This window comes from Triplophysa rosa, linkage group LG15, assembly GCF_024868665.1.
Source record: "Triplophysa rosa linkage group LG15, Trosa_1v2, whole genome shotgun sequence".
Taxonomy (NCBI): Eukaryota; Metazoa; Chordata; class Actinopteri; order Cypriniformes; family Nemacheilidae; genus Triplophysa; species Triplophysa rosa.
This window is the reverse complement of record NC_079904.1, coordinates 12,742,538-12,762,050: the sequence shown is the minus strand read 5'-3', so window position 1 is coordinate 12,762,050 and position 19,513 is coordinate 12,742,538. Positions and strand designations below refer to the sequence as shown.

At 40.4% G+C, this 19,513-nt stretch overlaps 1 protein-coding gene across 1 annotated transcript in view; it reads left to right on the top strand.

Annotated features, from left to right (window-relative positions):
• fryl (furry homolog, like) overlaps positions 1 to 19,513 on the top strand; it is a 65,454-nt gene that overhangs the window by 29,738 nt on the left and 16,203 nt on the right. Inside the window, exons 8-41 of the mRNA XM_057353899.1 lie at positions 534 to 702; positions 3,355 to 3,447; positions 3,897 to 3,995; positions 4,303 to 4,404; positions 6,493 to 6,537; positions 7,353 to 7,456; positions 7,644 to 7,752; positions 8,188 to 8,274; positions 8,535 to 8,706; positions 10,078 to 10,210; positions 10,812 to 10,919; positions 11,246 to 11,480; positions 12,072 to 12,236; positions 12,345 to 12,431; positions 12,523 to 12,791; positions 12,925 to 13,135; positions 14,033 to 14,157; positions 14,274 to 14,331; positions 14,487 to 14,578; positions 14,788 to 14,960; positions 15,531 to 15,691; positions 15,772 to 15,882; positions 15,960 to 16,114; positions 16,205 to 16,304; positions 16,440 to 16,608; positions 16,681 to 16,949; positions 17,094 to 17,234; positions 17,388 to 17,556; positions 17,805 to 17,889; positions 17,983 to 18,095; positions 18,201 to 18,351; positions 18,429 to 18,532; positions 18,700 to 18,882; positions 19,198 to 19,393. Coding sequence (XP_057209882.1) covers positions 534 to 702; positions 3,355 to 3,447; positions 3,897 to 3,995; positions 4,303 to 4,404; positions 6,493 to 6,537; positions 7,353 to 7,456; positions 7,644 to 7,752; positions 8,188 to 8,274; positions 8,535 to 8,706; positions 10,078 to 10,210; positions 10,812 to 10,919; positions 11,246 to 11,480; positions 12,072 to 12,236; positions 12,345 to 12,431; positions 12,523 to 12,791; positions 12,925 to 13,135; positions 14,033 to 14,157; positions 14,274 to 14,331; positions 14,487 to 14,578; positions 14,788 to 14,960; positions 15,531 to 15,691; positions 15,772 to 15,882; positions 15,960 to 16,114; positions 16,205 to 16,304; positions 16,440 to 16,608; positions 16,681 to 16,949; positions 17,094 to 17,234; positions 17,388 to 17,556; positions 17,805 to 17,889; positions 17,983 to 18,095; positions 18,201 to 18,351; positions 18,429 to 18,532; positions 18,700 to 18,882; positions 19,198 to 19,393 — 4,743 coding nt within the window. The remainder of the gene's footprint in view (positions 1 to 533; positions 703 to 3,354; positions 3,448 to 3,896; positions 3,996 to 4,302; positions 4,405 to 6,492; positions 6,538 to 7,352; positions 7,457 to 7,643; positions 7,753 to 8,187; positions 8,275 to 8,534; positions 8,707 to 10,077; positions 10,211 to 10,811; positions 10,920 to 11,245; positions 11,481 to 12,071; positions 12,237 to 12,344; positions 12,432 to 12,522; positions 12,792 to 12,924; positions 13,136 to 14,032; positions 14,158 to 14,273; positions 14,332 to 14,486; positions 14,579 to 14,787; positions 14,961 to 15,530; positions 15,692 to 15,771; positions 15,883 to 15,959; positions 16,115 to 16,204; positions 16,305 to 16,439; positions 16,609 to 16,680; positions 16,950 to 17,093; positions 17,235 to 17,387; positions 17,557 to 17,804; positions 17,890 to 17,982; positions 18,096 to 18,200; positions 18,352 to 18,428; positions 18,533 to 18,699; positions 18,883 to 19,197; positions 19,394 to 19,513) is intronic.

Here is a 19,513-nt window from a genome sequence, read left to right as displayed (position 1 = left end):
TCTCTTTCTGTCACATTGGCTCGCCTAAAGCTGTATACAGAGCTCTGAATGATTTGTACGGGCTTTGGACACGTTTACCGTTTCTGTAATTCTCCCCACGCCACACGCTAAGACTCCCTCACGGCTACATGAAACTGTCTGTTTAAGCTGTAATGTAATTTAGCTCTTCGCTGTAATAGTGACGGCCTGAAATTGATTTACCACAGTGCTCAACCTCTCCTCCTGTTCATGATTTCCTGCGCTGAGCTACTTTGCCTGAGGATTGTATTTGAAGAGCCATTTTACATAATGTGATAAAGACATGACGCGTTGACTGAGGTTCTTGTTTGAATTCAGATGGTTTTCATTGCTGTAACAAGCGTTCATGGTTAGAATTTGATTTGGTTTCAAGTCGTAACTGTGACAAACAAGACATTCTAAAGACTGTAATATTTAGTCCACCTGTTGCGTGGAGTCACTGAAGTATGTGTGTTGCTGTAGTGTTAAGAGTGTAAAAGAAGGATCTTGATGGGTTTTGTGTGTTGTGTGTGCAGGTTCCAGGCGGTGCGCAAGAAGTTCATCACTGAGCTAAAGGAACTGAGGCTGAAGGAGCAAAGTCCTCATGTGGTGCAGAGCATCATCACCCTCATCATGGGCATGAAGTTCTTCAGGGTGAAGATGTACCCCGTCGAGGACTTTGAAGCTTCTTTCCAGTTCATGCAGGTCCGCATGCATACCAATACAGTCGTGTCTACACATCTCCGTTTTGTTATCTTTAAAATGAATTGAAGGTTTGGTCTTTTTTGATGTTTCTGAAGGCGTCCACGTAAATGCCAGGATCCCTAAACCTAATTTTTTAACCTTGTGGTTTCATTTATATAGTCGCTGAATAATCAGGCCGACTTTTGCAGAAGGGTGTTAATAGCTCTGGTGACTCCCTGTTACGTTTATTGCCCTATGGACCTTTCTGACAAGATTCAGCTTGTTTAAATGATCATTGGCAGATGCTGGTGTGGACTTGCAGGGTTTACAGTGACCAGTGAGCTGCTCACGGTGGAGAACCGTCAGTTTGTTGCCCTGCTTTAATTTGATCTACACTTCCTCATGAATGAGTCTGAATCTAGCAAATTCAAGTTGGCTAGTGAGATGGTGCCTTAAAGGGACAGTGCACCCAAAAATAAAAATTCGGTCATCATTTACTCACCCTTGAGTTGTTCCAAATCTGTAAAATTAAAATGTTCTGATGAACACAGAGAGAGATATTTGGAAGAATGCTTGTAACCAAACAGTTCTTGGCCACCATTGACTACCATAGTAGGGGAAAAATACAATGGTAGTTGAAAGTGCCCCAGAACTGTTTGCTTTCCAACATTCTTCAAAATATCTTCTTTTGTGTTCATCAGAACAAAAAATTATAAAGCATTTTTCCTTCTATGGTAGTCAATGATGACCAAGAACTGTTTGGTTACAAGCATTCTTCCGAATATCTTCTCTGTACTCATCAGAACAAAGAAATGTATACAGATTTGGAACAACTTGAGGGTGATGGCGGAATTGTTATTTTTGGGTGAACTATTCCTATAAGGATTCTTAAGTGTTACATAGAGGTGCACCGATTGACTGGCCAGAGACCGGAATCGGCCGGTTTTTCATATGATCGGCCGGACCGGTGACCGGCCAATCAGTTTCACATCTCGCCGATTCCAAGCCGATCTTCTGTTGCCCGTAATGCAGGCAAGAACGTCACAGCCGTCAGTACACTCAAAGCCGCAAGTAAACATGTCTTTCACGGCTCGTTTATACTCGCATGTGTGTCCACCGTACCGCAAGTCTCTGACGTGCATCTCATATCCGCTGACTGCATGCGCATGCACACTCATCATGTACTGTACAGACAAAAAGGTGCACTGTAGTTCATCTCTCGCTGCTCCGTCTACATGGGGTATGTATGCCAACAGTGATGCTATTAGCATCATGCTAAACTCTGACACATGCTAAACTCATGTTGAAGTCGTTCACTCTGTGTAAAACAAACGTAAATTCCATTAAACCTGATTCCTTGTCTTACGTTAAAACTGGTAATTTCACCTAGGTAAAATGACATTCAACACGACTTCTACTTGTTTTTAAAAATCCAAAATAAAAAAAATGAATAAATCAACCAATATATGTGATATATATCTGATTGAGTTCTTTACTAACACAAAAAACTGCAAATACATATACATCTTTAGAGTAGAATTCACTTACATTTTTTAATTCAAGTTGCAGCAAAAATCAACCCACTTTTAATACTACAGACCCAAGATAAAGACAACTTATTTTACATTTCAGAAAAAAATGAAATAAAGCAATGTTAGTTTCATAAACAGAAACAGACGAGAATAAAGTATTTTATTGTTATCTTAGACTTGTGAGATGAGTACAAAAATGAAAAATGTAAATTAAGTGACATGTTTAGTTATATTTTATTATTTGTACTTCTTTTCAGTCACAGAGTTCTTCATTTTAAGAGTTGTTTGGGAAAGAGAAGATTCTGTAATTTAATGCAGCTTGGAGAACTGCATTTAGGGAAATTTGGGGAAATTGTAATGTTCAATCATTTATGGAATGAAAATAAAAAAAATGTGCATTGAAGAAAAGTTAATATGGTTTTATATACAGTATACTGTCAATTATAGTTTGTGGATATAAAATCGGAATCAGCAAAATCGGAATCAGCAGGTTTCACTTATAATAAAATCGGAAACCGGAATCGGCAAAGAAAATTGCAATCGGTGCATCTCTAGTGTCACATCATCACTGTGTAGAGATGTGCAAAACTCTCTCAAAGCTTAGTGGTTGTCTCTGAATGAATAATCGGCTAGTCAGACTTAAACTTCTGCCGCTAATATCCAAATATAGAAACATCAGCTAGTTAGCCTTTTCAGTTTGAATAAATTTGAGTCTTGTCTCGTCTATTATCAGTTGGACAGTACTTTTGTTTAATTTGCAAGCTCTCTGTAGTCGTGTCTCATAAAATCTCTTGAGTAACAATGTTTCGGAGTGGCGAGTCGACCTTTGCCAGCAGGATTGTGTGGAGCAATATCTTTACATTAAACCTGTTACAGGCTGTTAAATCCTACACTCAATACGTTGCGTTTAACAAGCATCGTAATCCGGAGATGTTTTTATTGAGCCAGCAGCCGCAAAGAGATGCTGTATTTTGTGGGCACTCATATTCGTCGTAAGAAGTGCTTAATATCGGTGCATGTTTTTTTTTCAGTTTAGTTACTGATATATATACATTTACAAGTTTCGCCAAAATTGTTAGTACTGAGATTTGCATGTAATTGATTAAATGTCTTGTTTTGTGTGTTTGTGTTGGTGAGACAGGAATGTGCTCAGTATTTCCTGGAGGTGAAGGATAAAGATATCAAACATGCACTGGCTGGCCTGTTTGTGGAGATACTCATCCCTGTAGCTGCGGTAAGTATCATGAAGAGCTCCGTTCCTACCAGTCTACCATCATTTATACATAATGCTGATGCGCACTGCAGAAAAATAATGTGCATTGAGGATAAAATACATTATTAATGCATTTTCAACTCAATTCTGGTTCTCAAGAAGTCGAAAAACAACGCAGAGCATTGCAACTTTTCATTAGTTCAAATAAAAGTTCTGTCTGGCACAAATCATATATATATACTGTATATATATTGAAAGCCTGTTTTATTCAAATTAGCCTGTTAGGACTGTTCTTCAGTTTTCATGACTGTACATGTTTTAAGAGATCTGATGTGGTGCTTGTGAAACACAGTTGAAACAGAATTTGTATTAAAGACAAGATGAAGCACAGCTGTATAGCTTTAAGTCATTTGTGAGGTGTGTATCTCAGCGAAATGACTCATGTGTCCGAGCTTGTGTGTGTTCGGTAGGCAGTGAAGAATGAAGTGAATGTGCCGTGCCTGAAGAACTTTGTTGAGATGCTCTACCAGACGACCTTTGACCTCAGCTCAAGAAAGAAGCACTCACTGGTATTTTGCACTTTCCCACAATCCTTTGCGGTCTACATCATTCTCAGACTCAACAGGCATATCTTTGCCTGTGTGTAAAGTAATCATTGCATTCCAATCTCGTATAACTTTGTTTCTTGGGTGGAGATGTCTGCTGTTTTTTCATGTCATTACAATGAATGTTGACTTGCGCTGTATTTCAGATCTACTGAAGTCACAACTTTATTTTTGGTTGAGGTTTTTTTCAACGACTTTATTAATTGCTCCTCCTTTTCATTTTTTAAAATAACTTCATATTATATTTCTCTTGTGGTTTTTGTCTCTCCAGGCGTTGTACCCCTTGGTGACGTGTCTGCTGTGTGTTAGTCAGAAGCAGTTCTTCCTCAATAACTGGCACATCTTCCTTCAGAACTGCCTTTCACACCTAAAGGTACGTGTGCTCACAGTCGAGTGAACTGAACAGAATGACTGCCTCAGCAATATGACTTCCCGTGAGAAATCCACTGATGCTGTTAGTTTCACTGCATTAAACCATTTTGCTGTATACTTAATTCTCTTTGGTGTTGCTAAAGGTGTATAAAATAAAAAAGAACCGTTCAAACCAGTTTCCCGAATACTTTTTTATATTACGATGGGATATGAAGAAGTGTTTTAAAGTTCAACATTATGTGCATGACCTTTAGGTACGATCAAATTCAGTTTGGATGTAAACACTAGCTTTATTTTCAGTTGCTGGGAAAAAAACAATGTACGCTTTACACAGATTCTAGTGCCAGGAGGCATGTTGGCTGGTTCATATTTAAGAATAAATGGCTTGGTTCTGTTATATCATATCGGCGAAGGGTGTGTTGGTACAAACTGCTTTTGTCTTTAACATATCTCATGCTTATAGTATTTAATTCATTATTCCTGTGTCAACCACTTTTTAAATCAAACTCAGAAACCTATGTGTGTTTGTGTGTTTCTTTTTCATTGTCAGTGGTATAACTCCCAAGATGATTCTTCCTAACTTCTATTCCGAAGAGATTGATTTTTCCCCTTCAATCTACCATACTGTATATTGTCCAATCTGATCATGTGAATCTTGCTGGTGTGTCAGTGATGCTTTTGGGATAGATTCCTGATGATTTGTTGATGGCTTTTTGTAATTATGTCCTTAATTACTGTTAATCCAGATCAGAATTCGGACTGTAGTGTGAATCCACTTCAGACTGATTCTTTGCACTTAAATCAGTTGAGCTATTCAGGAGCAAGAGGGAAGTTTTCCCCTGCGGTCCCGTGTAGCCCATTTAGCAGAGGTTTATGGGATTTGTGCTGTAGGCTCAGTGGTGGATAATTCCTCTCCTCATTGATTGATCAATGGTCTCCCTTTACAGTTCTGCTTGTCATTCTGCTTTCCTTTCTGGTCTGTTCTAACCCTGCTTCTGTTTGTCCTTTCTGACCAATAGAAAGCATAGTAGATGCCATATTCAATGCATGTCATTTCGTTTCGTTTTTTTATGTAAACTTGCCTCTCCAATATTTTGAATTAGACTGCGGTACCAAGTTCAACCGGTAGATGTCAGTGTCCCATACGGTTTCTTCAAATGCGACAAAGTTACACAACCCATTTAACAAATTGTTTATTTAAAAAAAATGAACATACAACAAAATACTTTATTTATTTAATACAATTATTATACAATAAAATAATAATTTAAGTTAATATAAATATACATTAAATTAAATATTTATGTTATTAGCCACTAGCCAGACCAATAAATAAACATAGACCGGAAGTTAACTTTAGGGCCAGGTGCGTGCGTCCGATGAAACCAGACTGGAGCCTTATTTTCATTTGCGTAAAGTTAAAAATGGCATTTATTCTGAATAGTCTTCATAATCACAAACACTTGCTTAAAATCATAATCCTTCTTCCTGTTTAATCATTAATATGAAAATTAATATTTCAATGTATTGTGTTATTTTACCTCATAATACCGTACCAATGTTTTTATGCCAAGCTGTTCATTTATAGTTAAGTTTACATTCATATTTTTGGAAAAGGAGAGTTTACCATTTAAAATCATAGTTTTGCGTAGTTGTAGCACAGTATAATACTGTATTAAAATTACTATACACTAAGCATAAACAAGTTGTGTTATATTATAACGTATCTGACATTGATATAAGTCCCTGCTGATTTTTAATTTCACTTCATGAAATGTTATTTATTTTCCTAGATGCATTTGTCTTGAAGCATATAATACAATATATCCCTAGAAGTGTTTGTCTTGTAGGACATTTTTATTATTTTTAATCGAGGTTTTTATAAACGTTTGAATACTTGAATAATTCTCTATTGAATCTGACACTGAAAGTATTATGTCCCATACACCCTGCACTTTGTTTTGCATGTTGTAGCACAAGTTTTGTTTTAAGTTTGTCTCTTGTTCTTTTTCTAACCCGCATGTCTTCCCCACCACCATCACCCTGTCTTTTGTCATCTTTCTTTTTCTCGCACGTTTATTGGCTCCAGATGCCGTCAAACAACAGCATCCGTAAGCAGATTGAGACCTTACAGGTGAGTTACTGCGGTTAGTTTGAGGGAAGTAGCCCTGGTCATGTGATTGACCCGTGTTCCACAGGGGAGACGTTTGGCTGATCTCCACTTCCTGAATCAACCCAGTTGATGTTACTGTAGTTGCAAACTATGCTATTATATCACCCCCTGTGGTTAGTGTTGGTCATTACATCCTTTACTGCTGTGTGCACTTTGGTGCAGTCTTGTTGTGTGTGTGAGAGAGAGGTAAGAGACAATTGCTTAGTCAGTGAATGGATTTGGACAAGCTGTGATGAGTTAATCTCGGATTCATTAGCAGGGTTTTTAGAACCCCCCTTTGCTAAATTGAACAGATTTATGAGTCATCTCTCTGTGCATCAATGCAGTTAAAGAACAAATTACGGCTCATATTGACTTTTAAACAGAGTTTGGTGCGTCATACTGCTCAGTAGCTTTGTTCTGAGCAGCCAGCGAACTATTGATCACTTATGATGATACAGATGAAGCAGCAGATTTTTATGAACGAAGCGAGCGCATTTTGCAGTATTCACGGGCCCCACTCACAAAAACTCAAAATTTCTTCACACTAAAATATTTTTGAGCTTCACATATAAACTGAACTTGACAATAAATGTATTTCAATGCTCATTTTGTCTCATTTTTAAATATTAGTGATCTTGAGCCCTCCTTGAAAGTCAGCTGGGGTCCCTTTGTGTGCCACGGCCCCCCTGTTGAGAACCACTGTATTAAGTACAAAGCTTGTTTCTAGGACTCATGGGTTTCTGTTTGAAGATTGCGTGTATGTTTCCTGAATTGTTTTGTCCCCTTTCTTTCAGAACAAAGACCCCAAAATGTCTCGTGTAGCACTGGAGTCTCTGTACAGGCTGCTTTGGGTTTACATCATCAGGATCAAATGCGAGAGCAACACAGCCACACACAGGTACACACCACCTCAATAACACACACAGCAAAAATAAAACACAGTCGTGCACCCAATAGTGCAAACACGTAAACCACGGACATATTAAAATACTCACATTATTATTTCTCACATGTTTTCTTGTAAAGGTCAACATCACACATCTATACATGTCTCTCACTTGACATCATGTCTTATTCTCTCCCAGTCGTCTCCTCAGTATTGTAACCGCACTTTTCCCGAAGGGCTCTCGCAGCGTGGTGCCCAGGGACACACCCCTCAACATCTTTGTTAAGATCATTCAGTTTATTGCTCAGGTAAACCACACAGTTCAGAACCGCTTGACCCGTCTAAGAGTGGGTTAACATTCATATTACTCCGGCACTTTAGAATTGAAATGAATTGAAAAGAACATTTTTTCCAAACACTCCTGTCTACCACTGTTTGGACAAACACACAGCCCGAATCTCAAATTATGGAAGTATACAAAATAACCAGTTTTGTTTTTTTAATATTATTTTTTGAAAGATCAAATAATATTGAACTTTTGGCAGTCTGATATAAAAATGCTGTATGCTTATGGGGGCAGTGTCAGGGTTAATGGGGCAAAGAGAGCATACATTAAAAGCAAGCTTGATTTTCGGCTTATTGCTCTTTTAATAATTATTATTATTAATAGTATTAACAATTATTTTTATTAAAAAGTGTTTGAATTTAACAAGTTACTCCTTGTGCCATGTTTCTTTCTGAAGGAACGGCTTGACTTTGCCATGAAAGAGATCATCTATGACCTACTGTGTGTGGGCAAGTCCCATAAGACATTCACCATCAATCCAGAGGTAGGTAAACACACGCATACACACACAGCCATGAATATTTCCCTTTCTTCTAAATTGCATTGCCTGGTCTTGTTCTCTATAACGTGAACTGAAGCGTCCAGATTTATCCGTGTAGTGAAAGACATGCATTAGTACCAAAAATCAAAATACCGATGAACGTGTAAATGATGCAGATAATGACCGTGTTGATGGATTGATGAAAAGATAAACTTAGAAACAAATTATCTCTCACTTTCTCTCTTTCACACTCACTCTCTCAGAGGATGAATATTGGTCTGCGGGCCTTCCTGGTGATAGCCGACAGCCTGCAGCAGAAAGACGGCGAGCCGCCCATGCCCACCACAGGAGTCATCTTACCCTCCGGCAACACGCTGAGGGTCAAAAAGATCTTCCTCAACACCACACTCACAGACGAGGAAGCCAAAGGCATAGGTACGGACCCTTAAGCCTGAGGCATACTTCTTTTTTTTACTTGTATGCGAGCGTACGCATACAGCCGAACGCACAGCCTTGCAAAAGTATACTGCTTTCGAATCATACCCGTACACACGAGTTTTAACGCATGCGCATTGTGACATATTGCAATACCTCTCCGGGCCTACGGGGGTCAGGTTTTCTTCTACTACCTTGAATCGATGATCCCAGGACACGGTTGCCACTTGGTAGTTAAACTAATTACTGCAAGAAATGGAATGCGCGACCTGCGCGTACTTTGTACGCGAGGTAACAAAAGTACGCGCGTACTATTCTGATGAAAATTTGCATCACGCGCACTGTACGCTGTCCCTCGTGTATACGTAAAAAAGGGAACTATACCAAAGCCTTTACAGTTCTCACACAGCTCTCCTGAGGATATTCTTTATTAGAGCCCATTTAGCCATTCTAAGTGTCTTGTGTCTTGATTTTGAAGTTTTGAAGTAAATTTTATTTTAATGTTTGCGTTCACTGCTTTATGTTTGTTTTCCATGTGCTGCTTTTAAGCATTGTCAGATTTCTTCAAATATCGATATTTTCCCCATAGTTTCCAGCAAAATGTTTGTTTATACTTTGTTTAAATTTTTGAATTAAACACATATTATTCAGTGTAGCAAAAAATTTGTTTCGCCCGACCTTTTTATAAAGTAGTTGTTGTACAGTTATGTGGTGCTAATTATTGTGGTAATAATCATTTCCATATAGCATCAATGTTTTAGTGTATATGTAGCTCAAGCAAATGTTGAGCTTATGTCATAAATAATGATATATCGGTATATATTGCAAATAAACAAAAACTGTACACATTTTCACATATTTTAAAAAATTATTTCCAATTGTCACTGTCAGAAAATTCTAGAAATTTCTGGGAATTTTCAGGGAAGGTGGGATGAAGCGATGATGTGTGACTACTTCTGGAACTTGGTTCGTGAGGACAGTATTAGTCATAAAAGACAAAAACGATCAAATGTACACTTCTGAAGATTTGGACGACTAATTGTAGCAACTGTTATGTTAAACTGTTGTTTTGAGCTCAGTGTGTTAGTCAGTACCTTGTCATTTCTGCGTACGAGTAATAATACCGAAATGTATAAATGTGTGCAATTTGTTTTTTGTGAGTACTGTCGATGGTAAAAAAAAATTATGTGATTTTCATATTCAGCATGTTAAACTTCATAAAGAAACAGCAAAAATGAAAGCGAAACACAACTTAAAAAAAAACTTTTTCATTGTATTATCATCTGGCCTCATTGTGGTTGAGCTCTGTATGTACACTATTGCACCGATATCAAGTATTAAGCTATTCTCTCTGTGTGCTTGTCTGTGTAGGCATGTCACTGTATTACCCTCAGGTCAGGAAAGCTCTGGATAACATCCTCAGACACCTGGATAAAGAAGTGGGGCGGTCTATGAGCATGACCAGTGTTCAGATGTCCAACAAAGAACCAGAGGACATGATCACGTAAGTCTCATCACAGTTCATTGACATCAATACATTGAATTTAAAGGGACCGTTAACTTCTTTCATCATTTACTTCCCCTCATGTCATTCAAACCCTATAACTTGTCTCTTCAGCAGTGCACAATATTTTGAATAATGTTGGTAACCAAACAGCATTGACCCCCATTCACTTTTATTACATAAACACAAAACCACAGAGACATTTATCAAAATATCTTTTTTTGTGTTCGCCAAATTTTTATATTTTGGTAAAATATCCCTTTTACACTCATTCTGATCATACTAGTCTGTGTGTGAAAAATCGTATTACCTCTATAGATTTCATCATCATGTGTGTTGCGTTATATACAGTGAGAGAAATAATTATTTGATCCCCTGCTGATTTTGTAAGTTTGCCTGCTTACAAAGAAATGAAGGGTCTATCATTTTTATGGTAAGTTTATTTTAACTGATAGAGACAGAATATAAAAAAAATCAGGAGAAGAAATGTTACATAAAGGTTATAAATTGATTTGCATTTTATACTTACAAAATCAGCAGGGGATCAAATAGTGATTTCCCTCACTGTATGAATTACATGTATATGTTTGTTTACCACTAGTGGGGAGCGAAAACCGAAGATCGACCTGTTTCGGACGTGTGTAGCTGCCATTCCCAGACTGATTCCAGACGGCATGAGCAGACAGGATCTCATCGAGCTACTGGCCAAGTAATGAACTCTGACCCTCAATCCATCACCTAAACAAAGCCCAGATTCACTAGTCCTGCTTTAATAAGCAGATGCTTACAACTACGATCATTTACCATTCACGGTTCAACAGAGACATCTAGATTAATGTTAGAGATTAAGTTTAACTCACTAAATTCAGTACGCTCGCCACTTCCCATGCAATAACCGCCATCTGAGTCAAACTTCCTGTGAAGTCATAATGGCACACAGTCAGACTCCCACAACGTTTTTATGATCTCTTGACCTCTCTGCGGTTATCACTGACATTTATTTAGTTTATAAACAATGACTCTCCACTCTTCCAGACTGACCATCCATATGGACGAAGAGCTACGTGGTCTGGCGTTCACCACTCTGCAGGCTCTGATGGTGGACTTCCCAGACTGGAGAGAGGACGTGCTGTCTGGCTTTGTGTATTTCATTGTGAGGGAGGTGACTGATGTTCATCCCACTCTACTGGACAATGCTGTCAAGATGCTTCTGCAGCTCATCATACAATGGAGGCAGGCTGTGCAGAGCAACCGCAGTCATGATTCACAGGTGCGTGTGTATGTGTCATCTCGCAGGGGTTTGTCATGTTGCATGTGTGATGTGTGCCTGTTTTTACTTAGGGCCTTCTATTATATTGTAAAGTTGTTTGGTTTGCAGTGTGTGCTCAAAAACATCCTATAATAGCTGACAAGTACAGTTTTAGTTTTAGTATTGACATTTCCTGTTGAAACAGGAAGTTGGAACATATAGAGGGGCCTTGTTTATGTATTTATTTATGAAAGCTTTAAAAGTCTGTAGTTGCGGAAATCATGGACTGTGATTTGCAATTTCGCTAGTGAGTTGTAGGTGGCGTCAGGGGGAGGGGCATTCTCGTTCAAAGAGCATTTGATTGGACAAAAATCTGTAGAGTTCAGGATGAGTCATCAGTATTTCTGAATGGAGAAAGTTTTAATTCTGCTAAAAGTTAGAGTATTTAGAGTATGTCAACATTGGGAAACAAAAAAAAACACACATGGACAAAGCAACAAAATCCAAATCTTTTGTGCACAACTTTTGTTTAAAAAAAATGTGTAGTTCTAAATGGATGCAATTTTATTTAAGTATGTTTGACATGCCTTTGTTTGTTCCTCTTGCTGTCAGGGTCCGTGTTTGCCGCTAGAGAGATCTCCTCTCTGGACAGTTTTACATGTGGTGGAGGGTCTGGCTCTGGTCGTTCTGTGTAGCTGTCGACCTGCAACACGGAGGCTTGCTGTCAATGTCCTCAAAGAGGTTCGATCGCTGCACGCAGCCCTTGGCATCACAAAGGTAACCATCCTCTTCAAGCGTCTTTCCTATTCGACTACATGTAATCACCCTCTAAATTAATGAACTCCTCATACTCAGCGGTTTCTCTTGATGTTTTCTTTCTATCAGGGAGATGAGGAGTTGGCGATAGATGTGATGGACAGATTGAGCGCTTCAGTTCTCGAAAGCTTTATCCACCTTACTGGGGCCGATCAGGTAAGAAAATGCCCTAATGATGCTCCTATTTATTACATCCGAATTACAGTTGTTCACCAGCATTCAAAAATTGTGCTTGTCCTTGCTGTAGTCAAATCTGCTATACTGCCCCAGTGGAATAGACCTTCAGACTCTGGCCGAGTGGAGCTCCTCCCCTATCAGCCACCAGTTTGATGTGGTAAGCCCCTCCCACATTTGGGTCTTTGCACATGTGACGCAAGGTCAGGACCCCTGGGTGATCAGCCTGTCCAGTTACCTGCGGCAGGAGCACCTGCCCAAACACTGTCCCTCTGCACTGAGCTACGCTTGGGTCTTTGCCTCCACACGCCTCCAGCTGCTCTCACCACAAGTCGACATCAAGTATGTTTTCTAATTCCGTGTATTTAGCTTCTTTTCCGGTAGAATTATCCACACATTATTATACAGTCTTATTTATATCTATTTATAATCTAATGTATAATTTGTATATTCTGTGCTGTCTTTGACCTTGCAGCAGCCCCATCAATGCTAAGAAGGTGAACAACATGAGCAGTAGCAGTGACTCTTATGTAGGGCTTTGGAGGAACTATCTGATCCTTTGCTGCAGTTCTGCCACTTCTTCATCTTCCTCATCATCGTCCTCATCGGCCCCCGGGTCTGTTCGCTGCTCTCTGCCTGAGACCCTAGCGTCCACGCCAGACAGCGGATATAGTTACGATTCAAAGGTCAGATCATTACACTATTGAGCTGGCTAATACATTAGCATTTTGATACTGTGTATTAGCAACTTTTATGCTGGCAATATAAAAATGTACCAAAACTGTGAATAGCGGAGCGGATTAGTGCATTTTTTATGCCATCTTTTCTTTAAAGAGTGTGTTAGATTTGTATTGTCTCATGATCAAAAAAGTAAAAGTGTCTCTGATTTACACTCAAGTAGAAAACTTTGTTAGACTGTTGGTTTCAGTGAAACTATAATGCAGTTACTTGTTGACGTCATCGGTCAAAAATGCTCACTGCCTGCCCATGACCTTTTTTATTTTGTTTCCTTAAGTAAAATTTTTACTATTTTGTTTCAAGTTAATTTTTATATTTGCATGAAACATCTAGAAAGCCAGAGACTATTGTTCCTCTGAACACTTGAATCATTGTCCAATACCTAAAAATGTGTGTTTTGTAACTGTACTACTTAGCCATATCACCATCTACTGTGTAATGTTGAATTCAATAATTAACATTATTACATTATGCTCCATAACATTAATTCAAGTGAAATATCATGACAGGTCAGATTTGAGAGAACATATTTTAAATGAGTGAACTTAAAGTCTCCGTGAACCGGATGTTGCGATTGTTTAATGTACAACAATCACATGCCGTCTAATATACGAGATGGATAGTCATTTCAGGGGGGAAGTGCATTCTCAGATTTTAACTGAAGATTATGAGGGTACATGAACTTTAAAAAGAAAATGACCCACATTGATAAGCTATTTACTAAAAACGCTGCAATATTTCGTGAAAAAACAAGAATGGTCTTTTTTAATTTCACTGGGACTTTAAGGGCGAAACATTTAATGAGCTAAACATGTATGTATGTGTGTGCATGTGTGTTTGTGCAGATCATTAGCGTTCCGTCCCCTTCCTCCTTGTTCAAGCATGTGGTTCCTATGATGCGTTCTGAGAGCATGGACATCACGGAGTCTCTTGTACTGGGGCTTGGCAGGACCAACCCCATTGCCTTCAGGTGCGTCTGCGCGTCTCTCTTTATTTATTGTCTTTATGAACTCATTTTTTCCTCAGATGTAGTTAGCATAAATGCTTCTGTGTGATGAAGCTTTAACCCAGTGGTATGTGTTACAGAGAGCTGTTGGATGAGTTAAACCCCATCATTAAAGAGGCGCTTGAAAGAAGGCCAGAGGCGAGTTGACCCTTGACTCCAAACATGAAACTATATTTTATGATTTCTTGCGAATAAGTACTTACAATTCATTTTTGCAGAGCACCAAAACGGTTATGTCTACCGAAAATGTATCTAATAAATTAACAAATCAAATCAATCTTTTTTTTATGCAGAACATGAAGCGACGACGTCGTCGTGATGTTCTCAGAGTCCAGCTGGTCCGGATTTTTGAGCTACTGGCCGATTCTGGGGTCATCAGTCAGACGTAAGTCAAACACATCTCTCCTCACTATCTCAAACCTTAAAGGAACCATTCAAACCCATCTGTGGATCAAAAGCATTTCAAACATAATGAAGAACTGGTGACTTTTCAGTGATTTTATCCAATATGCCACTAACATTTTTCACATGAACGGTGAATATAATTGACAGTGCCCACATATACATCTTAATGCTTGTGAATTGTGTGCGTAGTGCGAGCAGTGGTCTGGATGGGGAGTCTCACTCTTTGAACAGCACGCTGCTGGAATACGTGGATCTGACCCGGCAGCTTCTGGAAGCGGAGAACGACAAAGACTCGGACACGTTAAGAGACATCCGCTGTCACTTCAGCGCCCTGGTGGCCAACATCATTCAGAATGTACCAGGTACACACAAGGCTCTTGGCGTGTTTTTTTACTGTACAGTTGAAGCGTGTCATTTCTACAAGACTAGTAGCACTAAATCGTTTTGAATGAAGGAAGGCTGTTTTTCTGAACACATCATCTTACACAGATTGACCAAAAAGATAGTTCCGCCCCCTAACTGTTGCTTGAGCCAATGTTGCCGAGTCATGATTGTCAGGATGCCAAAAAGTGATAGTTCACCCCAAAATAAAAATGCTGTCATCATTTACTCACCCTCTTGTCATTTCAAACCTGTATGACTTTCTTCCTTCCGCAGAACATAAAAGGAGATACTTTGAAGAACGTTGTTAACTGGCCCCCATTCACTTGCATTGGTTTTGTGTCCATACAGTAGAAGTGAATGGGGGGCAGTTAACAACATTCTTCAAAATATCTCCTTTTATGTTCCGCGAAAGGAAGAAAGTCATACAGGTTTGAAATGACAAGAGGGCGAGTAAATATAGGAGAATTCATATTTTTCACTTTACCTTGGCGAGCCATTAGACAAACTTTTTTATGTCTCAAAACAAAACCCATTGTGTGTTCCCTCAGTGCATCAGAGAAGGAGCATCTTCCCACAGCAGTCTCTGAGACACAGTCTCTTCATGCTCTTCAGTCATTGGGCGGGACCCTTCAGCATCATGTTCACGCCGCTGGACCGATACAGCGACCGTAACATGCAGATCAACAGACACCAGTACTGTGCGCTGAAGGTACACTATTGTGGCTCACTGAAACACACACCCCTTTAAAGCGTGCTGATGCTTGACGTTTCCGAGGTTTGTTGCCGTAGGCCATGTCTGCAGTGCTGTGTTGTGGTCCGGTGGCTGATAATGTTGGTCTGTCTTCTGATGGATACCTTTACAAGTGGCTGGACAACATTCTAGACTCCCAAGACCGCAAGGTAACCGCACACACAACACAAACGCTTTGTTTAACCGTGCTTAATTTATCGTGACCTGTATGTATTTGTGGGTTTAGGTGCATCAGTTGGGCTGTGAGGCAGTCATGCTGTTGTTAGAACTGAACCCGGATCAGAGCAATCTGATGTTCTGGGCAGTGGATCGCTGCTACACGGGGTCCCGCAGGGTCGCCGCGGGCTGCTTCAGGGCCATCGCTAATGTATTTCACAACAGGTGCACACCAAAACGTTCCTGAGATGCATGTCTACAAACCAACAATCGACTGAATTCAGCTGAATCTACTTCCTTTGTGTTTTCCTGCAGGGATTACCAGTTTGACACTGTGGTTCTGCTGAATCTCATCCTCTTTAAGGCCGCAGACTCTTCCAGAGATATCTACGAGGTCGCCATGCAGCTGCTACAGGTGACCTGTTCAGCTTTTTACACATTTTTCACGTTTCTGCATGTCCTGTACCACCCAATTATACAGTTCAAATGAGTATCGAGGCGAAGATTAAGGAAATCAAGCCCAGTAACTTTTGTTTCGTTTACGTGTTAGATACTGGAGCCAAAACTGTTCCGTTATGCCCATAAACTGGAGATCCAGCGTGCTGATGGCGTGTTATCTCCAGCCTCCCCCCTTCCTCACCTGTACTCTGTGTCCTACTACCAACTCAGCGAAGAACTTGCTAGAACGTACCCCGAGCTCACGCTGCCCATCTTCTCAGGTACACGTGTGCCCATATGTACATTTTTGGACTTCAGATTGAAATTCAGACTGACGCAGAGTTGTATTCCAGAGGTGAGTCAGAGAATCCAGACAGCGCACCCTGGTGGTCGGCAGGTGATGCTGCATTACCTCCTACCCTGGATGAACAACGTGGAGCTGGTGGACTTCAAGCCTTCAACTCGCCGTCAAGAGGAGCCGTCGTCAACAGAGGACGAGGAGGATGCCCATGAGAGAGAGATGATGATGGTGAACAGCCGTCGCTGGCTGAGAGGAGAGGGCTGGGGGTCACCGCATGCTACCACCATGATCCTGAATAACCTCATGTTCATGACTGCAAAGGTAAAACATTGATCGTAAAATGATTTTAAACATAAGTGTAATCATAAATTATTGGGAAAAGTAATACAAATTAATTTGTTGAAATCACACATACTTTTCAACTCTTCTTAATTTCCTAAATGTTCATGTTTTCCGTTTCTCCAGTATGGAGATGAGTTTGCATGGTCAGAGATAGAGAACGTCTGGACTACTTTAGCTGACAGCTGGCCCAAAAATCTAAAGATCATCCTGCACTTCCTCATCAGCATGTCCGGAGTCAACAGCGAACCGAGTCTCCTGCCTTACGTGAGTGCGACCTCTCTTAACCAATCAGATGGCAGATACTTAAAACCTGAGCAAAACCGACTTATATTTCTGACCCTCAGTACTGTTACTTATCTCAAACGTTTGTTGTTTATCGCTATCATCGTTTCTAATGTTTCCCATGATGCCGTGCAGGTGAAGCGTGTGGTGGTGTATCTAGGCAGGGATAAGACCATGCAGCTGCTTGAAGAGTTAATGAATGAGCTGGAGCTGACAGAGCCCGTGTGCTCAGCTGTCACTCACATGGATAACCCGCCCTACTACCGCATCACTTCCTCTTACAAAATCCCCTCTGTTACATCAGGTATACACACCTCCGACAACATTTATTGTGTTTCTGGTAATGTTAGGCGCATAAGGTTGCATCGATGGAAATGTCTTTATCGATGCCTTAAAAAAGTAGTAGTCCAGGAAACTCATGGATCAGAGAAATCTGTGATGCTAAAGTGTTTTTTGTTAACCAACACTAGCTCGTATTAGATGAGGACACAAAAGGTGAAGCTGATATTTCAGGCTCGTAGCATCGTCACACTTGCATGTTGCTCTTTTTAGGAACAACGTCCAGTAGCAACACCATGGTACCCGGACCTGATGGACACCACGACAGCAAACTTAAAGATTCCAACATGGAGGACAAGTACGCACACCTCTTTGAGACCCTGTGCTCACTTCCATGATATGTTACCTTCAAACACAGTGATAAATGGACGATTTCTGTCTGTCTGTGCAGTTACACTCATCTGGACATCTACAGCGGTCTTAACAGTAATCTGAACAGACAACATCATCGGCTGGAGTCCCGTTACAGCAGCAGCTCAGGAGGATCGTATGAGGAAGAGAAAAGTGAGAACCTTTACATAAACAAATGAAGTGTACATTTGAAGACCCCATGAAATCATGTATATGGACTAAAATGAATATAATATGATGAAATATGTTTTTCTGTAGGTGACACTATGCCTGTTTACGCGAACTGGCGTCTGAAGGTGATGGATCATAACCGGCCCGAGCCCCTCCCATTTCCCCCTACTGGCGGCTGCTGGTCACCTCTGATCGATTACCTGCCCGAGACCACCACACCTGGAGTCTCCCTGCACAGGTGATGAACATACACTCACTCCGTGAATCGATGTTCTCCTTGACCGCTTGAAGCTCAACACTGTGAACTCTTTCCAGGTGTAACATTGCTGTGATCTTACTCACCGACCTCATTGTAGACCACGGCGTCAAAGTGGAATGGAGCTCGTACCTTCACCTGCTTCTGCACTCCATCTTCATAGGTAACACACACACTGCAATCGAATTCATCACCATTTTCTGTTCCCTCATTGTTTTAAAGGGGTCGTAAATCGTGTGTACACATTGCATTACATCTAAAACAAACGATAATATTCGTTTCAGCCGTGTCATATGGCTCCTTTAATGCTCTGTGAATATTTGTGTGTAGGTTTCGACCACCAGCACCCAGAAGTCTATGAGCACTGCAAGCGCTTATTGCTACACCTGCTGGTCGTCCAGGGAACCAACAGCAGCGTCCAATCACTGGCCTCCGTGCTGCTGCGGAACAGAGAGCTTAATGAGCCCCGAGTCCTGACAGTCAAACCAGCGCTTCAGGAGTTCAACCTCACAGGTGAATTGAAGAATATGCTTCTAACTCTTTGTGCAAGGGGCTCAAAATAACTATTGAATTGTTTTTTACTCGGCACGCTTTCTTTGAAACGATCCGGGCGCGAGACGAATTAAACTTGTATTGCACAAAACACTCGTTTAGATTTATTGTTGAAGGTGGTGAATTAGTTACAAGAGCACTACTTTAATGGAGTTGCTTTTAGAGGGTATATTTAACACAGTTACTGTGTGAGTGCTAAAACTATTAATAATTTAAAGACCCTCTTGTAGTATTACGAATAATGTAAATGTCTCTCTCTCTCTCTCTCTCTCTCAGGCACCACAGAGCTAATGCCTGAATACCAGCCATCTCCAATGACAGATTCTGGCCTGAGCTCCAGCTCCACGTCGTCCAGTATCAGTCTGGGCTGCTCGGCCCTGCCTCACCTCACCCCCACCCTTCTTAATGAGGTGGACCTGTCTGCAGAACAGGACGAGAAGGTCAAAAACCTCATTGAGTTCATCAGCTCGAGGTGAGAGCCTGAAAATCAGATTTTTCCTTTCAGGACTAACATTATCAATTCATGGGGTTTTGTTTTTGCTGATGAGGATTTGGCTAAATATTCATGTATTGTTTGTTTAATGTAGCATAA